General features: G+C 42.4%; 1 protein-coding gene across 3 annotated transcripts; it reads right to left on the bottom strand.

Annotated features, from left to right (window-relative positions):
- Positions 1–2,925: 2,925 nt before the first annotated feature.
- C3H1orf109 (chromosome 3 C1orf109 homolog) lies at positions 2,926–18,967 on the bottom strand. Of its 3 annotated transcripts, XM_043998742.1 has the most exons (6): positions 18,870–18,894; positions 15,775–15,846; positions 14,851–15,133; positions 13,431–13,610; positions 7,477–7,592; positions 2,926–4,670 (listed from the first exon to the last, which is right to left on the bottom strand). In XM_043998742.1, exons 3-6 carry the CDS (start codon positions 15,120–15,122, stop codon positions 4,633–4,635), a joined length of 606 nt encoding a protein of 201 aa, XP_043854677.1. In that variant the 5' UTR covers positions 15,123–15,133; positions 15,775–15,846; positions 18,870–18,894; the 3' UTR covers positions 2,926–4,632. The 3 variants fall into 3 exon arrangements, with proteins under 3 accessions (XP_043854677.1, XP_043854678.1, XP_043854679.1); XM_043998743.1 differs by lacking the exon at positions 15,775–15,846 and having other exon boundaries at positions 18,870–18,967; XM_043998744.1 differs by lacking the exons at positions 15,775–15,846; positions 18,870–18,894 and adding an exon at positions 18,747–18,869.
- Positions 18,968–19,014: the final 47 nt, after the last annotated feature.

Genomic DNA, 19,014 nt, shown 5'->3' on the forward strand with positions numbered 1-19,014 from the left:
TAAGTGTTAAGTGTCTGAGGCCGGATTTGAACTCAGGTACTCCTGAATCCAGGGCCAGTGCTCTATCCACTGCGCCACCTAGCTGCCTCGATAACTTACTTTTAATAGAATTAGTCCCCTTTGTAATCTTATGTCTTTTATGAACTTTTATGAACATGATTCTGAGAAGGGGCCCCAAGGCTTCACCAGACTGCCTAAGGGGCCCATGGGACAAAAAAGGTCAAGAGCTTCTAAGTGAGATGATCTCTTGGTCTTTTCTACACCTCAAGTCTATGTATCCTGGAAGTACAGAAAGGGGTGTCATGTAGAAAGATAATTAGACTTGTTCTGCTTGTCCTCTGAGGACAGCAATGGGTAGAAGTTGCAGAGGGCCAGATTTCGGTTGAACGTGAGGAACAAGTTGCTATGGAAAAGAATTCTCCAAAAGTGGAACAGACTGTCTTAGAAGGTAGATGTCTACCCAGGTGTCTTCAAGCAAAGGCTGGATGAACAATTCTTGGGGATTGTTCTAGAGTGAATTCTTCTTCGGGTATGGGTTGGACTACAATTAGGGGTGTGCTGGAATCAGCTTCAAATGGCTGAGTCAATTGTTAAATTTTCAGTGTATTGACACCTCAGAAATTGGCAAATGCTACAAAATCAGGCTCAATTTATCATTTTGCTGACTGTCTATACCTTGGTGCTTCCCTACAATGTTAATAATGCTGTTGTTGTTTGTCTTTCATTCTCAAAGAGGACCATAGCATCAGGGTGATGTCATGACCTGCACTTAATTGGATTTAAATGAGGGAGGGCTGTGCAAGGTCACCAACATCACTCTCTCCTCCAGAGCCATCTGGGTCCAATGGCAAGATAAGTTATCAGGATGACCAGCGATGGCCCCAGATGTTTAAGGCAACTGCAGTTAAGTGACTTGCCCAGGGTCACACAGCTAGTAAGTGTCTGAGGTGAGATTTAAACTCAGGTCCTCTTGACTCCAGGACCACTGTTCATTCTTTTCACCATACCTTGCTGCTTCCCTACAAATAGGCAGGCGTTTCCCAAAATTGAAGGTGAGCAGAAGTGCCCCGAGTGTGGAAAAAGGAGCTAAGTAGAGATAGATGAATAGCAAGGGGACCATGAGTACTTTCTTCCCAAGAAGCTACCTTTGCTCTAGCCAACCATCCTGGCAAAGAATTGGACATTGAGGGGATGCCCATCCATTGGGGAATGGCTGAACAAGTTGTGGTTTGTGAATGTAATGGAATACTATTGTGTGGTAAGAAATGATGAGTAGGTGGCTTTGGGAAAAACCTGGAAAGACATACATGAATTGATGCTGAGAGAAGTGAGCAGAACCAGGACATTGTACACAGTAACAGCAACATTATGCAATGATCTAGCCAACCATCCTTCCCAAGGCCACCTTTTTTTATCTTCACATGACAAAGTACCAAAAAGCTAGCCAAACAGAAGAAACTTCTTGTTGCTCCAAGCTCTGAGGTTACCTGTAAAATCGACCACCATAAAATTTCACAGTGGGAGGTGGTCCATACAAAGCCCTTAGGGAGCCAAGGTCACTGCCCCTTGCTATATGGAGGGCAAGCCCCTGGAAGAAGAGTTAGATCTATTCTGCTTGGCCCCAGAGGGCAAATCTAGGAGAATCTGGGGGAGTGGCAGCAGAGATGAATTTTCTATCAGAGCTATGGAAAGGGCTGCACTGAAACAGTGAGCTTCCCATCATTGCAGACTGTCCACAGGGTCCCTGATACATACAAAATATTTAAGAACTTCTTAGAGTCTGTATTACTAACTTGCCAGGGTTGTTACAGAAGAGTTTAAACGCTGGCCATGGGATTAGACTCAGTAACTCCTCAGATCTCTTCCAGCACTTCGAATTCTTTAATTTTAAACTGAAATTACCCAATTATTAAACAGTTGCCTTGGGCAACCTCTGGGCCTGTTTCCTACTCTGAATAACGAGGGAACTAGCTAATTTCTATGGTTCCTTTCAATGTTAGACTCCTAAGAGTCTTCCCCATACTTTAGGCCTCCTTGCCTCATCTGTGCTGTCAATTCAGAGAGCAACAGATCTACTGCCCATCAACAAGGAGCCAATGAGTCAGAGCCTTTTAGGAATGAGAGGGAGAGGGAGAGCAGGAATTGGGTCACCTCCCTGAAATTCCTCTAGCACTTGTTTGCTCTGTTTTTTGCACCTGGCACAGAGGGTAGAAGGGTAAGGTTCTGGCAGGCAGCCCTGCTTCATTCCAACTCTCCTGGCAAAGGAGTGAGATGGGAGGATAACGGACAAAACTGCTGCCGTTGCTGATCAAGGGCCTGATCATGCCAGGGGCCAATTAAGGAAATAGGTTTAGAACCCAGGGAAGATCTGGCTCTCTTTTCTTGGGACAGGGCTAAAGGGAGGGATGTAAATGGCCTACTGGGCAGGTGGTAAGAATGGGTCCTTCTCTACTGAACACATTAACCTTGGCTCCTCCCAATAACCTAAATAGGTTCATTCACTTTGGACAAGCACTTCCTCACCTTTTCAATGGGAATTTTGTGGTCAATTTCTAGAAATTGAGAGGGTTTAAAGGGGAAGAGGGCTAAGGATCTACTTTATTTCAACCTACATGGTATACTGGATGTGTAGAATATTTTGAGTCACAGAAATGTAATACTGGAAGAGATCTTAGAGATCATCTTGTGCAAACTTTGTCCAATGACAAATAGCTAATAGTAGCAGAACCAAGATTCAAACAGTCTTTTCCCACTTTATGTTGCCTCCATTCACTCATGTGACTCTGAACAAATCCTTTTCAAACCCCTATGAGGCTCAGTTTTCTCATGAGTAAGTTGGGAATAATATTCTAACCCCATGGAGCATGATAGAGATAATGCACATGCAAATGGTTTGTAACTATAAATCACCACAAAAACACCAGCTATTAAAACAATTTATTTATTCCAAACAAAAGCGAGAACCAGAAGAGGTCCTTCACTGGAAGGCTTTATACTCAAAACATAATTTCCCTGACTTAGGAGACCAGGCCAAGATAGGAGCAAAGAGACCAAAAAGCACTAGGTTATTCACATCATCAGTGACCACCTTAGCAGACAAGCTCCTCTTCTCCCCTCCTCCCACCAATCAATCAGAAGATGTCCTGCTCTGGGATCTCTATCAGTAAGTACTTATTACCCAACTAGACAAAGGGCTACAGAGAAAGAGGAAAATGTCTGGTCTGGGAGCAAGTGACCAGGGTTTGGGGTTCTCCACTCGCCACTGAAAAAGTCTATGACCATGGTCAAGTCTCTTCCCCTTCACTCTGTCTCCTTCCTCTGTCAAATGATGAGTTTGGATTAGGTGATCCCTCGGTTTCCTTCTTGTTCTAATGGGCTCAAGAACCTCCAATCATCTTCAAAAAGAATTAATTCAGAAGTGATTTATGCCATATTGTCACCCCCTTGTGGCATAGTTTGGAAACAACAACTTGGGGAGAATTAAATAATTTGGCACAGCCATTATCAAATAGTAACAAAACCAATTAAGCATGAATTTAAAGTGAACTTCAATATACAAATTTCTATAACAATTTAAATGTTCAAACATCTATCTCCTCCAGTTGTTTCATTCCTCTACCCCGAGATTTCCATATATATTATCTTTTATGTACTCATAGTGTGCATACTAAACTTCTCCATGGAAATAATCTTGTGATCAATTTCTACACATGGAGAGAGTATGAAGGGGAAGACGGCTTACCAAGAGCTTACTTTATTCTCATGACTCAACCGAGATTCGGTTTTTCCCCTTTTCATTATTTTATATCAGTCTTTTCCTATTTCAGATTCACCAGCTTCCTATTTATAGTATAGTTCTTCACTGAATTACAAGATTGGATTATAGTAACAGAACAATTTTTCAATGGTTGGGACATCTTTTTGATATGCTTTTCAGGATAAGTTCCCTGGAAAGGGAATTATTGGATCAAAGAGTACGAACATTAACACACAGTACTGCTAGAACTTAGAGCATGTCACCAGTCGGTTCCACAAGGACTTACCAGTTTACAATTCTACTAACAAAGTATGAGGATCTTTATTTCTTGAGAACCCCACTAATACCAAGTTGTCATTTTAATTTTTGTTCCTGAACCCTTGGAAGAGTAGTTTTAAACATGATTTTTTTTCTTTGGTTAGATGAACCTGTTCATCACATTTCCTTAAATTTCTGATAAAAGTAAATGTATCCTTCCAAAAGTAAAAGCACAGCAAATACTTTGGGTGATAAAAACATGGCATGGCACTGGCTAACTCTCTTTGCTTGTCTTCATTAGAGTTCCCCTCATCAGTGTTTACTCCTGTTCCTCCAACACCCTCAGTCACTGCCCTGACTACTTCTGTGGATATCAACCTGATTTTCCTTCCTGGACCTCAGGTAAGATCCAGGAACTGGTTTGCATGTAGACACAATATAGAATAAAAATTCCTTGGGCTCAGAAACATGTAGCCCCAAAACTCTATGAAATAACTGTGTCCTAGAAATTTGCATTCCAAACACCAGAGTATGTCCACATTTGTTTTAAAGTGGCAGGAGAAATAAAGCTGGAGTTTAGTTGTGGTCTCTGTTCCGTGGACAGAAACATAACTTCCTTAAGTCTCCAGGAAAAAAGATACATTCAGCAGGATATCTGGGGAAGAAAGAGAGAAAATCCTTGATTTGTACAATTAAGCTCTGTGCTTGGCCCCAGGGATACAAATAAAACATAGTCCTTATCCCCAAAGGAGCTTATGATCTAATACACGAAAAGAACAAATTATAGACAATTTCTCAGATAGCAATCTCACATCTCAAATATAAAGAGAACTTTGTTAAATTTGTAAGAATATGAGTCATTCCCCAATTGATAAACTGTCAAAGGATATTGGAAAAAAAAACAACAGGTTTTTTTTGAAGAAGAAATCAAAACTAGTCATATGAAAAACTCTCTAAAGCAGTATTGATTAGAGAAATACAAATTAAAACAACTTTGAGGTATCATCTCACACGGATCAGATTGGCTAAAATGACAGAATGATAAATGACAAATGTTGGAGGGCATGTGGAAAAATCAGGACATTAATACACTACTGGTGGAACTATGAGCTGATCTACTTTTTGGAGAGCAATCTAGAATTATGCCCTAAGAGTTATATAACTGTGTATACCCTTTGACCCGGCAATACTACTATTAGATATGTTTCCCAAGATGATCAAGGAAAAAGGAAAAAAACCTATATATTCTTTTTTTTTTTTTAAGTGAGGCAATTGGGGTTAAGTGACTTGCCCAGGGTCACACAGCTAGTAAGTCTTAAGTGTCTGAGGTCGGATTTGAACTCAGGTACTCCTAACTCCAGGGCCGGTGCTGTATCCACTGCGCCACCTAGCTGCCCCTAAAACTTATATATTCTAAAATATTTACAGCAGCTCTCTTTGTGGTGGCAAAGAACTGGAAATTGAAGGGATGCCCATCAATTGGGGAATGGCTAAACAAGTTGTGGTATAGAATTGTGATAGAATACTATTGTGTGGTAACAAATGACAAGCTGGTTGACTTTAGAAAAAGATGGAAAGACTTACAAGAAATAATGAAAAGTGAAATAACCAGAACCAAGAGAACATTGTATACAGTAACAACAATATTGTTTGAAGAATTATTGTGAATAATCAGATTATTCTGAGTATTATACATATTCAGAATCAACTACAAAGGACCTATGAAGGAAGATGCTATCTCTCTCCAGAGAAAGAACGAATAAATAGAAGTATGCATGGTATGGTCTTACATATTTCTAAATCTGTGTCAAATTTGGTGTCCTTCTCTAGTGTGGAGTGGGGAGGGAGGGAAGAAGTCAGTTTGAAACTTAAATTGTAACAAAAAACTAAATTAAATTTTTAAAAAAGGAACAAAAAAATATAAAACAATATAACATATAACTTAGAATGTGATCAATACCTAAGATGTACAAAATATATAACAGGTTAAAAGAGGGAGAGGTCACTGAAAACTGGCAGAGAGGAGCAGAAGAGGGAAGAGGAGGTAGAGGAATTACAGACAACTTCAACAAAAAGCTGACACCTGAACTAGGATTCTACATATGGGGAACAGCATGAGCAAAAGTAGGAGGGAGGGGACAGGACGATGACCCCTAACAAAGTGAGTACTGGAGCTTGGTTTGGGCAGAGTGCTGAATATGTAAAGGGGAGTAACAGAAGACTAAAAAGGTCGTTTGTAGCTAAACTATGGAGGGCCTTCAATAAGCACTTCCCAAAATGTGTTCTAGGGAACTCTGATGCTTCATGCAATCCAATAAGATTAATGGTTGCTTCAAAATAAATTTGATCCTAGTAATATTTTAACTAAAAATAAATGTACTTTTGAGTACTATGTGCTTGCACCTGAATTTCCTCAGTATTATAATTAAAATTCTTGGGGAAGTATTCTGCACCCTAGGCCCCCTAGACCAGCAATTATGGATTTCCACAAGCCCGACTGACAACAGTTGACATTTAGGCAGTATGCAAAAAAAGCACTTTACACACACAATCTCATATGAAACTCACAATAGAGTAGGCACACAGCTAGAGGTATTTCTTCCCCCCCCCCCCCTTTTTTGGTGAGGCAACTGGGGTTAAGTGACTTGCCCAGGGTCACACAGCTAGTAAGTGTTAAGTGTCTGAGGCTGGATTTGAACTCAGGTCCTCCTGAATCCAAGGCCGGTGCTCTGTCCACTGCACCATCTAGCTACCCCCCAGGTAGAGGTATTTTTATCCCCATTATATAGATGAAATAACTTGACCATTGTTGCTTTAATACTGGCTGTGTGAATAAAGAATTCAGCCTCCAATTCCTGGAGGCAAAGGGGAACCACTCAAGGCTTTAGAGGAAGGGAGTGATGTGATTAGACCTGTACATTAGAACGTCTATTCTGTGAGCAGTACTAAGGAAGGATTGGAAGGGGAAAGGCTGGAGGCAAGAACAACCACTACTGTTGAAGCTGTTGCAGTAATTCAAATAAGAGACTATGGGGCACTGAACAGATAATATCAGAAGGAACAGAAAAGAGGGGATTGTTACGGGACACATTGAAAAGCTAGGATTAAGAGAACTTGGATATGAGGGAAATAAGGGAAAAAGTCATGTGAAAAGCAACCGATGTGTCAAACCTAGTGGTAACTAGGAGAAAGTTGGTGACATCAAGAGAATTAGAAAAAGGATCAGGCTTTGACCGAGCATGGCACTCTCCTAGATATGCAGTCAAGAGCCCATGTGTGATGTCCACTGTGTGTGACCATACATATTAGGTATCCTGCAGATGCAAAGCAAATGTTAACCCTTCTCTTTAGTGACCCCCAAAGCAGGAAGTGTGTGTGTGTGTGTGTGTGTGTGTGTGTGTGTGTGTGTGTGTGTAAGTAGAGGGAGAGAAGTACCTGAAGTTCTAAATGGGAATAAATACCTGGTACTAGGTCTTGGTCATTCTCTGAAATCTGATTCCAGGCTTGTAGCAAAGTTTGGATGTTTGGCAAATTTCCCCACTGGATCTGGGAGAGAAGGTACTTCCTTTCCAGGTACCTTAATAGAAGTTAAGGACTCCAAAGAGTGAGATAAACATGCTTAATTTAATTTAATTTGGGGGGGGGCAGGGCAATGAGGGTTAAGTGACTTGCCCAGGGTCACACAGCTAGTGTTAAGTGTCTGAGGCCGGATTTGAACTCAGGTCCTCCTGAATCCAGGGCCGGTGCTCTATCCACTGTGCCACCTAGCTGCCCCAACATGAAGCATATTTAGGGGCAATTAACCCCAATTGCCTCACAAAAAAACAAAAACAAAAAACAAAAAACAAAACAAACATGCTTCATGTTAACAAATACTGAAGTGCCTTCTACATGCAGAGTGCTATGCACCGTGCTAAGATATCAAGAATCATCTGAAACACAATTCCTGCCTTCATGTAGCTCCCAATCAAATGGGGGGATTGACACATAAATGGGTAACTACTGTAAAAACCCAATACACAAGATAGGTGCAAACAGTGCTGCTGGTAACAGCAAGGAAGGAAAGGTTAGTGGTCAGAGTGAGGAAAAGGGAAAGCTTCTGAACAGTGCTTTAAAGTGATGTGGGGGAAAGCATATGGGTCCTTAGGATTTCTCTGTAAAGAATTATACTCTGCGCAAATCCTGGTTAGGAATAAAAGAACAGGTTTATTGGGGTACAAGAGAAACTGGCTGAGAGGAAGGTTTAAAACACCTTCCTCCCCGACTAGCCTGGGGAGTGCCCTTTTATAGGGATATGGTGATAGGTTGGAAGTTGTCTGGCAGTGGGTTGGGGTAGTTTGATGATGGGTCGTGGACAATCTGGTGATGAGCAGTAACTCTGTCCTAGTGGGTAGCAAGCAGTCTGCTGGCAGGCAGTTTCTTTGTCCCCTCCTGGTACAGTCACACCTAATAGGATGACCTCATTGAGGGGATGAGGACTGGAATGCAGGGTGGTGGTCCTTGGGCTAGCTCAGTTCGATATGGTGCTGCTTCTCTCTTTTGGGTGTGTCTGTCCTTTGGTTGAGCCCAAGGAGAAGGTTCCTTGATCTCAAGGGAAAACTCCTGGGGTTTCAAGGAAAAAGTTTCTTGACCTCCCCAGACAACTTCTGGGGTAACCGGGGTCCATAATACTCCCATAACAAAAGGATAGGTGGGATTTCAATAGGTCAAGCTGAGGGGAGGGCAGGACTGAGGGGGGTATTGCAGTGATAGGGAGAAGTGGGAACAAAGGCACAAAAGCAGCCATGTATGATGGCAGAGAATAGGTTATCTTGACTGCAACAACATACATAGCTGGAAGTAGTAAGAGATAAAACTAGAAAAAAATATTATGCTCCATATTAGGGAGGGCCTTGAACATCAAGAAACGTTATTTCACTTGGCAGTCAATAGGGAAACACCAAAGGATTTTGAGCAAAGGACTACATCAACATATAAGGAAAATTAGTCTGGCTGGGGATGAAGAATTGAAGGATAAGAGAGTGGAAGGAGAAAGAGCCATTACAATAGTCTAGACAGGTGGTAATGGTCTCCCTGATAACAACAAGAAGAGAAGCACTAGAATTTAAGATGATGTTTCTGAAGTAGCACTGATAGGAATGAATTATGCATTCATTCAACAAGCATTTACTAAACACCTACTATGTGCAAAGCACAGTGCATGGGTATACAGTGACAAAATGAAAAACAATCTGACCTCAAGGAACTCAAAAACAATCACTGACCTCAAGGGACTTAAATACAACATTTAAATGGATAAATAAAACAAAATTTGACATGAGAGAAAGAGAGCACAACCAGTTAGGGGATCACAAAAGGTTTCCAGTGGTTGGAGTGGGTGTGGTAGGGAGAAGGGGGAAGGATGAATGTGCTACCTGAGTTAAGCCACAAAGGAAGCTAAAGAGTCCAAGAGGCAGAAGTGAGGAGGTGAGAGGCATTTCAGGCATCAAATTCTTGAATGTGGGGAAGTGAGAGAAGAAGAGAGAAGTCAAAAATGACTCCAAGAGAAGCTGTGGAAAAATTGGAACACTAATGCATTGTTGGTGGACCTGTGAACTGATCCAACCATTCTGGAGAGCAATTTGGAACTATGCCCAAGGGGCTATGGGACTGTTCATACCCTTTGACCCAGCAGTACCACTGTATCCCAAAGAAATCACAGAAGAGGGAAAAGGACCCTCATGTACAAAAATATTTCTAGCCACTCTCTTTGTAGTGGCAAAGTATTGGAAATCAAGAAAATGTCCATCAATTGGGGAATGGCTGAATAAATTGTGGTATATGAACGTAATGGAGTACTATTGTTCTGTAAGAAATGATGAGCAGGCAGATTTCAGAGAAACCTGGAAGGACTTACATGAACTGATGCTGACTGAGTGGAGCAGAACCAGGAGAACATTGTACACAGTAACAGCAACATTGTGTCATGAACAAATGTGATAGACTTGGCTCTTCTCAGCAGTGCAATGATCCAAAACAACTTCAAAGAACTCATGATAGAAAATGTTCTCAACATTCAGAAAAAAGAACTGTGGATTATGAATGCAGATTGAACCATACTGTCTCTACTTTTGGGCTGGTTTTTTTTTCCCTTCTTTTTTGAGGTTTTCCCCTTGTGCTCTGATTCTTCTTTCACAATATGACCAATGCAGAAATGTTTAATGTGATTGTACATATATAACCCATATCATATTGCTTTCCATTGTGGGGAAGAGGAAGGGAAGGAAGGGTGGAAGAAAAATTTGGAACTAAAAATCCTATGAAAACAAACGTTGAAAACTATCCTTACATGTAACTGGAAAATAATAAAATATTCTTATTTTTAAAAAATGACTCCAAGAATTTGAGTCTGGGGGACTAGAAAGACAGGAGTGCCATCAAGAAAAACAGAGGAAGCAGGGAAGAGGGGATGATTTTTGTGGATATGTCGAAGGTGCTGATGGGATGTAGGAGATTATCTTATAGCCAGTGAGTCTGTCACTCAGGTGAGAGGTCAAGGCTGAAGGAGACCCAGGCCCAAGCAGAGTTACAGATGAAGTAGAGGAGGTAGAATAAATCACTAAGGGAAAAAAGAAGAGGTTCAAAGACAGACTTTGGGACAAAGCATTCATCTTAAAGGATTAGAAAGATGTAAAAGAGACAGAGGGAGTGGTTAGAGACACAGGAACTGCAGGAAGGTGTGGTGTCTCTGAAGCAATAGGAACAGATATGATCCAGAAGAAAAGAGTGGTCAACACTAGCAAACACTAGAGGTCAAAAAGGATGAGAGACAAGAAAGGCTTGGTGCTCTTGGTGACCTCTTAGAGCATTATGGTAGATTAACATGGGAAGAAACTATACTGCAAAGATGTAGGGGGAGAATGAATAGTGACAATAGTGGAACTACTGGGTGTGTATACTGATTGTCAAGAAGTTTAATTCTGAATGGGAGAAAGATGAGAAATAGCTAATACTTCTGGATGGTGCAGAAGAATAAATATATGATGGTACTGTAATCAACACCTTACAATGTCCCTAGGACATTGTAGACACTTAACTCCTGACATCAAATGTAAATTGACAAAGTAAAAGAAGAAATGTCTTTACATTTCACCCAAAGAGAACACCAAGAGAAGAAAGCTGATACCACCAATAGACTCTTTTATCCTATCCGCTCTACTAGGAAAAAAAAAGCATCCCTGATGGATAAGACCATTGTTCCAGGTGAATAAGAGGATAATTGATGACAAAAGTTGCCAGATGCTTTTCTGTTTGTTTTCTCTGTCAAGAAGAATGACCTTTGGACTGGCAAGGACAGAACAAACATGGATAAGAGGGAGTTGATGACAAAGATATGTCGATATCTTTGAAGATATTTTGGGATAGGGTCTAGGTGCTGAGATGAACTACATCTATGGTAGACATGATGAATGAACCACCACTGGTGATCCAGGAAAGGTGAAAGAGAACAGTAGGTATATCCTAGGCCTAGGGAAGGCTAAGTGTCTTAATTTTCTTTGCTTTTGTTTATTTTGTTTTGTTTTTTGTTGATTTTTCAAGAAAGAGAAAAGAATGGAGGCTGCAAGATGTAGGCTGTCAAGCTTCACTCCGATTCCTGGAAAAATTTTATATTTTTTTTACTAACAGCTTATTAAAAGATCTTATTAAATAAATGGATGGCAAAAATCTAAACAAGGGAGAACTTACAACAAACCTGAAGAACTCCTTTAAGCATAGATCAGGCCAGACTGACTGTATCTTCTTTTTTGGCTTAAAACCAGCCCATCAGAGATTCGGGGCTGGAGCTAACAGTTTTCTTGGATTTTAGCATTAACCTTATCTCTTTTCTGATCAACTAGAAACTGATAAATCAGTGGCAGGCCATAAACAAGTTAGTCTGGATTTTAGCAACAGATGTGATAAATCTCACCATATTCTTGTGAAAAAGATAAAGAGATATGGGTTAAATATTAGTCTAGTTAAATATTCAGATGTAGTTGAAGAGATGGATTCAGAGAAGAGTCATTAATCATTCATTCACTGTCAGCTTGGAAGGTCTCCAGAGGAATGCTCCAGGGATCTGGGTTGTTTGACATTGTTATCAATGACTCATGTAGGAAAAAAAGATGGCGCCCATATCAAACCTGCAGATGATTGATAGCTGGGAGGGATAGCTAACACCAACTGACAGAATCAAGGACCAATGTGGTCATAAGAACAGCGGGCTAAATCTAATGAGGTGAGGGGACAGCTGGGTGGCACAGTGGATGAGGTGCCGGCCCTGGATTTAGGAGGACCTGAGTTCAAATCCAGCCTCAGACACTTGATACTTACTAGCTATGTGACCCTGGGCAAGTCACTTAACCCTCACTGCCCCACCAAAAAAACCCAACAAAAAAACAAAAAACTAATGAGGTGAAATTTAAAGGAAATAAACAAAGATTTACATTCATTCATTCATTCATTCATTCATTCATTCATTCATTCATTTATTTATTTATTAAGTGAGGCAATTGGGGTTAATTGACTTGCCCAGGGTCACACAGCTATTAAGTGTTAAGTGTCTGAGGCCGGATTTGAACTCAGGTACTCCTGACTCCAGGGCCGGTGCTCTATCCACTGCGCCACCTAGCTGCCCCTCAAAGATTTACATTTAAGTAAAAAAAAGTATTTTCTCAAGTATAGGATGGGGAAGGCATAGGTAGACAGCAGTTTGTCTAAAAAACATCTGGGCTCTCTAGTGGACTGCAAACTTAATGTTTTGCAGTGTAATCTGGCAGTGAAGAGACCAAGTGCAGTCATGGGCTACATCAAGCAAGGCAAAAGCATTGCTTCTTCTAGAACCAAAGAGGTAATAGATCAGAACATGTCTAGAGAATCATTTGGTTCTGGACACCATGTTTTAAGGAGGACGTAAGTTGGAGAGCTTCCAAAGGACAGTAAGCAGTGTGGAGAGGGGCCTCAAGTTTATGCCATGTAAGGCTTAACTGAAAGAATTAGGAAAGTACAACCTGAAGAAGAGAAGACTGGGGGGGAAAGAGGTAGGAAGGATGTGGCGACAGTCTTCAAATATCTGAAAGGAAGATGGAATTCTACTTGTGCTTAGCCCTAGAAGGCCTGATGTCAGGAAAGACAATTAAAAGTGCCCCAACGTGAAATGGGATGTCTCAGAGAGGAAGTGGGTTTCCTCTCACTGGAGGTCTCCAGGTAAAAATAGGAGGACTATCAGATTTCCAGAGATTCTTTTTCCAGTCTGGATTAGATTAGGTAACTGCCGAAGTCCATTTCCACTCTGAAATCCTGTGATTGTGTGCCCCGTCCCCCCCCTCCAAATTATTTGTGAGCTGAAGGCTGAAGAGCCTTCCATCCTCCCCAGTGAGATTTGTGTGAAGGATACGCATTTCGGTAGTGTCTGTCAATGTCCTGTAACCATGCCAACATATCAGCCAATGAGGGGCTAACTGCGGAAGGCTGCAAGACTACATCAAGGCCTAGTTCATCTGCTTTCTGTTCATACAACTGAAACACTTGTTCCACGTGGCTGCTGACTGTATCTCGCACCTGGAGGAGGCTGGCTCTGCAGGAAAAGACAATGGTGATAAACAGCACTGGAAAGATGTATAGCATACTTTCGGCAAGCCAGATACCAACTGGAAGTAAAGAAAAGCAATTAATTAGTAGTGAGAAGTGTATCCCATTATTTCTGGTCATATGTCAAGAGGGCAAGCTAGAGGGTGAGGTAACTAGAAATCATGTCGCATCAAGACCAGCTGAAGTTAGACTTAACATGGAGAAGATTTGGTGGTATTTGTGAGGAAGGAGACAGGGAGATCACTGACTTCAATGATCTGAGGGGATCACACTTGTTCTGTTTAGCCCTCAAGGGCAGAACTAGAGGTGATAAGGGCAAATTTCAGTTCAAAGGCAAAACTCTCTAGTTGTGAGGACTGGTCAGTAGAATGGGTAGCCTCTGGGATATCCCCCATCACACGATGTCTCCGAGCAGAGTTGATTCTAAATGACCTCCAAGGTTTCTTCCAATTCAAAGAGTCTATGATAAATATTAAGAATTTCATGGACTAGGCAGTGCAGTGAATAGAGCACTGGTCCTGGAGTCAGGAAAACCCAGGTTCAAATCTAGCCTCAGACACTTGCTAGCCGTGTGATCCTGGAAAAGTCACTTAACCTCAATTGCTTCCCCCTTCCTAAAAAGTCCTTCCAAACTTGGGACTTTCTAACAAATGTTTGTCTTAAAATGTATCATAGCTTTAGAAATGAAAGGGCTGGGTAGCTAGGTGGTGCAGTGGATAGAGCACCGGCCCTAGATTCAGGAGGACCTGAGTTCAAATCCAGTCTCAGACACTTAACACTTACTAGCTGTGTGATCCTGGGCAAGTCACTTAACCCCAATTGCCTCACCAAACAAACAAACAAAAAGAACTGAAAGGGTGCTAAGAGATCGCCTAGTCCAACCCCTTCATTTTACAGATGAGGAAACTGAGGTCCAGAGAAATGAAGAGATCTGTCCATCACCACACTGCTAGTAAGTGGCAAAGCTGGGGTTCCAACTCAGGTGTTGACTCTAAATCCCGTGTTCTTTCCACCACATTAAGCCTTGTGCTTTGGGCCACCAAGTTCTAGGACAAAGGGGCCTGGAGAACAGGAGGAAAGGAAGAACACATGATACAAATCTCGAAACTCAATGCTATTAAGCTATAAGGAAAAAGCTCCCCTGGTTAGAGCTCAAACTGCCTGCTTACAAATACCAAATGTCAAACTCTTTTCCTGCACAAGAGACATGGCATGGCATCTCTTACAGCTTCTCTCCCAGTTGGTCCAAGATGGAGTCACCAGCAGCCAGCAGTTTTCGTCTCAGGCGATCTTTCAGGTCAGGGAAAGCCCGAAGCGGGGTCTCCTCCAACTGCACATTCTGACTGGCCTGTAGCTGCTCAGCCAGGTTGCCAAGGGAGGTCAGGAGAGGTGAACAGTCACTCAGAGCAGTCCTCCAGAGCCTGTTCTGGTGCTCTACTGCATGGAAAACCTTCTTCAGAGCCTCCTGCAAAGCTGGCAAAGGCTCCCTTGGGGACATCTTTTCTGTATCTAAAAGCAATCAATTGTTAGGAAGCCTAAACTACTGAAGCATTCAATTCAACACACAATTATTAAGCATCTATTACATGCAAGACACTGGGCTAAGTATAAAAAGATAGATACAAATCAGGCACTGCTCTCAAGGAGCTTACAATCTATTTGGGGAAAGAAGGGATCCAGATAATTAGAAATAATAGTTAGGGGGGGCAGCTAGGGGGCTCAGTGGATAAAGCACTGGCCCTGGATTCAGGAGGACCTGAGTTCAAATCCGGCCTCAGACACTTGACACTTACTAGCTGTGTCACCCTGGGCAAGTCACTTAACCTCCACTGCCCCGAAAAAACAAACAAACAAAGGGTTAGATAAGTACAAATTGGGGGGGGGGGGATACCCAGGCAAAATGCTATGAGAAATGTAAGGAGGCAGAGACCACTGTGAGATTTAAAAGTGGATACAAGAGCATTAAACTTCCCTTTAGCCTTTCCCTTATTTATCTCCCAGACCAGTAAGTGGAAGAAGCCTCTGACCTTTAGTTAGGGCTTTTATTGTTTGGGAATTACAAGGTGATGTTGATTAGAGAGATAGGAAAGTAGAAATGCAAACAAATAGTCTTAGATCTAAGCTTAGTCTATATTCCGGATAGAACTCACCAAAAAACCCAAGGTCACCTCTGAGGTTGAGAACCCTGTCAAGCTGAATGGTGCAGGTTTCACCACTTTGTCCTGGACAGAAGAGGCATGAAGGAAAGCATCATGGGAAATGTGATACCCAAAGTTAGGCAACAGATTGGGGAAAGGAGGATCCGTTTGAGGAACTGGGTTGGCAGGAGCAAGGCGATGGCAAAGGGCAAAATGATCCTGGAGGATACAGAGTAGTCTAGTCTTGGGAGGAAGAGGAGGAGGAGGAGAGGGATATAGAGCATGCTCAGAGGAGGAGTTTCAGAAGGCTGGAGTCAGCTCTAATTTTAACTTCTAATTTTAATTCGAGAATCTGGATACTCTCCTTAGTAAACAAGAAAGAGTCAAAGAAAGGTTTTTGAGCAAGATTGATAGAATCAGACAGACCATTAGGAAGATCACCTAAGAAACACAACATAAGGTGGTTTAGAGAAGAACCTAGAGGCAGGAAACCCAGTAAAAAAAGATATTATAATTATAATAAACTAGTGAAAAGTGATGAGGAAACTTCATATTCAGGACTATAATAATAATAGCTAATATTAAGTGCTTTACAGCTTGCAAAGTGCTTGGCACTTATCTCATTTGATCCTAACAAGAACCTGATGAGGTAGATGTTATTAATATCCCCAGGATATGCTTGCCAGAGAATTGCATCTAGCTGACTGTAAGTCAAACAACTATTAATCAAGTGGCAGAAACTGGAACTTATGAACAGAACGTTTTATTGCCTAAGAGGATACTCCATGCTAGGTGCACAAAAACAATCAGTGCTATCCAATGTCTATAAATCAAATGCTATGAGAACTTTCCTGGCTGACTTTTTTTTGGGGGGGGGGCAGGGCAATGAGGGTTAAGTGACTTGCCCAAGGTCACATAGCTAGTAAGTGTCAACTCTCTGAGGCCGGATTTGAACTCAGGTCCTCCTGAATCCAGGGCTGGTGCTTTATCCACTGGGCTAACCTGGCTGCCCCTCTGGCCGACTTTTAATGCCCGAATCTAGAACAATCTATAGAACTGGTACAGAACGGATTTTATGGAGCCCAAATGGCAGCTGATGCATTCCAGTAACAAGCCTGGATTTCCTTTCCTCCTGCTCTCCAGGTCCCTTTGTCCTAGCCTTGGTATTGGCATGCATCCAGAAGCTCAGCTGGAGATGAGCTCGGAGAGGATAAGCACTAAGAACACTGCCTCAGTACAAGAGGTATTTAGGCCAGCTTGGCAGAACCTGAAGTGCCAGTATGCCATGCTCAAACGTGTGGCCAAACACTTCTGAGTTCATTTCAAGGTGTAAGAATGGGGATGAAGATTACAGGTAAAGATCTGAAAGTTCTGGAAAGGTTCAGGCTGCAGGCAGTCTGGCTACCTCCCCTCCTTTCCCTGTGCAATGCATGTCTGCTACTTTATCTCCAGGTAGAGAGTAACAAGCTCACAATCTGCTTCCCTTCGGGAACCTCATGTGGTCCACAGTTGGTACTGTGCTGCTTGAGATCCAAGACATATACGACATCCAAGAATGGACATGAGAGTAATGATGAGCGAGCGAGTCTACTGATTTGGGCTCAGAGCCATATTAGGGGAGTGCTGGAGATATAGTCTACTTAGATTTACAGCAAAGCATTTCTCTTATACAGTCCTTTTGGGCAATTAGGAGAAATGAGTCAAATGATGGTATATAGCCAGATAGATTGAGATCTGGGTGAATTCATGGCCAGACCTAGAGTACTCATTCAAGGCTTGATGTCATCTTATAAGGTCACAGCCTTCTGTCCTTGGCCCCAGGTTGTTTTAACATGTTTACCAATGATTTGCATTTATGCAAATATGGAAATGCCTATAAACCTTGAAGTTAAAAAAGAACTCGGGAAGGGACAGCTAAACCACTACGTGTCATTTCTCTGTCCTGAAAGGATCTGGCAAGAAGCCTCTACCTAAGAATTCTCATACCTGGGGCCGTGACTAACGACTTACATACATTTCCAGGAGTGATGGGTACTCAGGAAAGTGTAACTATTGTGTTTTCTTCTTTTAATAAAACTTTTCTCTGTAATATTTTGAACTGTGTGCACCTGTGTGGGAGAAGTTTATTCTCAGCATACCGGGAGTACCTTTCCCCAAATTTTCTAGGTAGGGGACAAGCTATGCGAATTGAAAAACATCTCCCAAAGTGTTTCTGTGTCCTTCCTATCCTAATAGAATCCTTAAGAAGAGGGTTAAGGAAAACTCAATAGCCCTGGAGATGGAGATAAGCAAGTCAGGAAGCCTGGATGGAAGTCAAGTGGTCAAGGCCCTAAGATACTAAGAGCTGACTTTTATAACCTCAGTGACACAGGCAACTTAGACAGTCAAAATAAAACACAAAGGGGCAGCCAGGTGGTGCAGTGGATAAAGCACCGGTCCTGGATTCAGGAGGACCTGAGTTCAAATCTGACTTCAGACACTTGACACATACTAGCTGTGTGACCCTGGGCAAGTCACTTAACCCCTATTGCCCTGCCAAAATCAACAAACAAACAAAATAAAATACAAAACTGCTGCAGGCCTGTGTTGGTGGAAGGAGTTTCTGCACTGGGAGATCCCCAGTTCAATGACAAATATATACAAATTGCATGGTACGTTAATCACTTGAGTCTCACAACCCTGTAGAGAAAGACAACTACTGTTCACTTCATTTTACAGTTGAGAAAACTGAGGTCTATAGGGGCGAAGGGACCAAGGTCACACATTTGCTGAAAGGCAGACCCCCCCAGTCAGGTTCCCTGACCCCAGATCTGGCTCGCTTTCCACCCTGGCCACAGCACAGCCCGAATCAGACGGGAGTTGGGGTCTCAAGGCCCGGCTCTAACAACGAGTCACGGATCTCCCGGTCTCTGGGCCTCAGTTTCCCTATTAGTCAAACGCTGGCGTCGGAGGGTGACGATCAATAAGGTCCCTTGAGGCCCTACCCGTACAGGAAAGTGGAAAGTCTCTCTCCCCACTTCAGCAAAGTCCAATCCGCTCCTCCCAGATCCCCGCGGCCATCTCCGACACCCCAGGAACCAGAGGGAGGCCACTAATGTGCAACTCACCATCTACTCCGAGCTTCCTGCTCCCCAATACGCATGCGGGAAAGCGGCTACCAACGGATGAAAACGAGCTAAGGGAACTTGCTCAGTTTACACACCCACAAAAACACGTGATCTGTGCCGCCAACCCTTCTGGGTGTTGTAGTCT

Source organism: Dromiciops gliroides, chromosome 3 (genome assembly GCF_019393635.1).
Source record: "Dromiciops gliroides isolate mDroGli1 chromosome 3, mDroGli1.pri, whole genome shotgun sequence".
NCBI lineage: Eukaryota > Metazoa > Chordata > Mammalia > Microbiotheria > Microbiotheriidae > Dromiciops > Dromiciops gliroides.